General features: G+C 38.9%; 1 protein-coding gene across 4 annotated transcripts in view; it reads left to right on the forward strand.

The window, feature by feature from the left end:
- The window catches only part of abcb5 (ATP-binding cassette, sub-family B (MDR/TAP), member 5), a 116,923-nt gene that overhangs the window by 18,811 nt on the left and 95,375 nt on the right, over window positions 1-2,737 (forward strand). For 2 of the 4 annotated variants that reach the window (XM_043689792.1, XM_043689794.1), the window contains exons 1-2: window positions 601-691; window positions 1,723-1,801. In XM_043689792.1, coding sequence (XP_043545727.1) covers window positions 1,753-1,801 — 49 coding nt within the window. In that variant the 5' untranslated portion in view covers window positions 601-691; window positions 1,723-1,752. Of the gene's footprint in view, window positions 1-291; window positions 432-600; window positions 692-1,722; window positions 1,802-2,737 lie in introns of those variants that run through there. The other 2 variants (XM_043689796.1, XM_043689797.1) reach the window with 2 other exon arrangements.

Below are 2,737 nucleotides of genomic sequence, written 5' to 3' on the forward strand. Positions count from 1 at the left end.
GTTTATTTGGAGGCACTAGCTTATGAAGAGCTGCTCCTTCATCAGGTAGCTGTGGCCCAGGAGCTGCTTCACAACCACCTGATGAAGGAGCAATGCTCCGAAGGCTAGTGCCTCCAAATAAACCTGTTGGACTATAACCTGGTATTGTGTGATTCTTACCTTTGTAAAAAGTTGGTTATTTATAATGAACATCCCGTGGACCTGCTAGATTATTAGTGGGATCTAGATCTCTGCATTATTTGACTAAAATTGTAATTTTAAAATGCAGAATATTAAAATGAGCAAGTTGATTTCGGAGGTACTCTGGTCACCCCAAAGGTTTTTGTGGCATCTGCCTGACTGTTCAAATTTGGGAATGGTGTGAAGTTCCTATACTTTCTTCAGTGATAGTATCTAAACTCCCCAGAAAAAAAGGATTTGTTTATTTCAGTGTAAGTATCCCTTTAAATTTGTGATATTTCATAAGTACTGTCAAACAGTCTCAGACTCTACATTACTCAGTCACAATTATTCAATCTGATACATTAAGGAGGTAATAATATTAACTTGTATTAATATTTCCTTTCACATAGTAAAAGGTTCTAAGATGCTTCAATGAAGATTTGCTAAACTCCAAGTCACATAAAGGGAGGTTGGAACAAGTTCCCAAAACTTGAAGGAATGGCTTAAAGGAAGAGAGGGAGATAGAGAGGTAAACAGATTAGTAGAAATAATTCAAAAGTTAAGGTCCTGAACAACTGAAAGTGGTGAACCCCAGTAGTGCAGTTAAAATCAGAGATGTTAAGAGGCCAGAATTGAATGAGTGCAGATCTGGTGAAAGTTACTAGGACAGAAAGAGGCCACAGATGTAGGGAAGTGTAAGGGTGATGAGATTTATTTTTTCAAAAGGATGAGTGTTTTCAAATTGTGCTATTGTCATACTGGGACATTGTAAGTTAAGAAGCACGGGATGATAGATAAAACAGGACTCTGTGTGAGTTAGGATATGGGCAGCAGAGTTTGGATGAGACCAGATTTATGGACATTGGAAAAGGAGAGGCCAAATAGGTCTGAAGCCATTGAGATGGATTTCCCCCTAACACTGGATCAATAAGAACAGACCAGGTAAATGTACTCCCAACTAGCTCTAGCTGGTCAGCAGTGAAGGGATATTGAAGGAGGGGGATGTGGTCAAGTTGAGAAGGAGGGATGTTTCACAAAGGTCACGTTAAAGATTTCGTATTTTATTTTGATTGGGACTATTACAGTAGAGAAGGGAGAGCGGGGATGGAACGGATTAGGGAGCTAGTTGGAGAGGTTCACACTTGGACTTACAGGAAGAGTGGGAAAGTTATTTATCTTTTTCATACAGCTCCCAGATGCTCTATAAAGGATGTCATATTTATTGGCCTTTACTACACCATGACCTTTGGTTCAAAACGCATAGAAAACAAATTGACAGATTCAAGTGTAATTAAAATATGCTGCCATTCATTCACCAATGAATCCAAAATCCAGACCATCAAGATACACTAAGGATCGGCAGTAAATGTTAGCAAAACCAGCAAAAGCTGTAAATCATGAATAAATAAATGAATATGAAAGCAAGCTAATGTCTTCACATTGCAATGTCTTCACAGTTTCCTAGTGTCAGCACGGAAAACACCTTCATTTTCAGGAAATTTCTTTCTTTTAGGTTTGTTTTACACAACAGCCTGAATGCTTTTCGCTTTCTTTAATTAGTTTTCGAGGAGAGTAGGAATCCCAGGAATCATGGTTCAAGAATACAAAGCAAACCAAGGGCAAGATGTTTCTGCTGATGGTGAGTCTTTATTCTGTAGGTTTCTGTTTCAAGTAGTGCACTATGCATTTCACAAGATCCGAAAAATGTTATTAAAATATGCAGTCGAAGCGTGACTGCTTATTTTAAACATGAACACATTGAGATCACTCTTAAAAAGAAACAAATATTCTGAAGCTCAGCTGAATATGAAACTAAGTTTGAAATTTGCAAAGCATATTTTTGTTTCTCAGATTTTCAAGTGATTATCAATTTAGTAAACCATGTTCGTGCTGAGTGTTGACATTATGACCTAAAAGGAATTATCTAGTTGGCAAGTGGGCTTTTCTGTGTGCAACCTGAGTTTTGTCCTTAAAATGATGGTATGTTACTGTTAACTGTTCACTTTATTTATAAGGGGGCATGTGTTGGAGAGAAGGACTATTAGATCACTAGTTTCCCAGAATGACCACAGGTGCTACCAACTTTTCAAACAAGTAAATTGAATTAAATCCATTCCTCATCTGCTTTATGGATTCAGTATGTTTTTTCTAGGCTTTATTTCTTCTGTTGCACTAATTGTTTAAAGTCATAGAGTCATAGAGATGTACAGCATGGAAACAAACCCTTCGGTCCAACCCATCCATGCCGACCAGATATCCCGACTCAATCTAGTCACACCTGCCAGCACCAGGCCCATATCCCTCCAAACCCTTCCTATTCATATATCCATCCAAATGTCTCTTAAATGTTGCAATTGTACCAGCCTCCACCACATCCTCTGGTAACTCATTCCATACATGTACGACCCTCTGCGTGAAAACATTGCCCCTTAGGTCTCTTTTATATCTTTCCCCTCTCACCCGAAACCTATGCCCTCTAGTTCTGGACTCCCCGACCCCAGGGAAAGGACTTTGTCTATTTATCCTATCCATGCCCCTCCTAATTTTGTAAACCTCTATTAGGTCACCCCTCAGC

Source organism: Chiloscyllium plagiosum, chromosome 5 (assembly GCF_004010195.1).
Source record: "Chiloscyllium plagiosum isolate BGI_BamShark_2017 chromosome 5, ASM401019v2, whole genome shotgun sequence".
NCBI classification, from domain to species: domain Eukaryota; kingdom Metazoa; phylum Chordata; class Chondrichthyes; order Orectolobiformes; family Hemiscylliidae; genus Chiloscyllium; species Chiloscyllium plagiosum.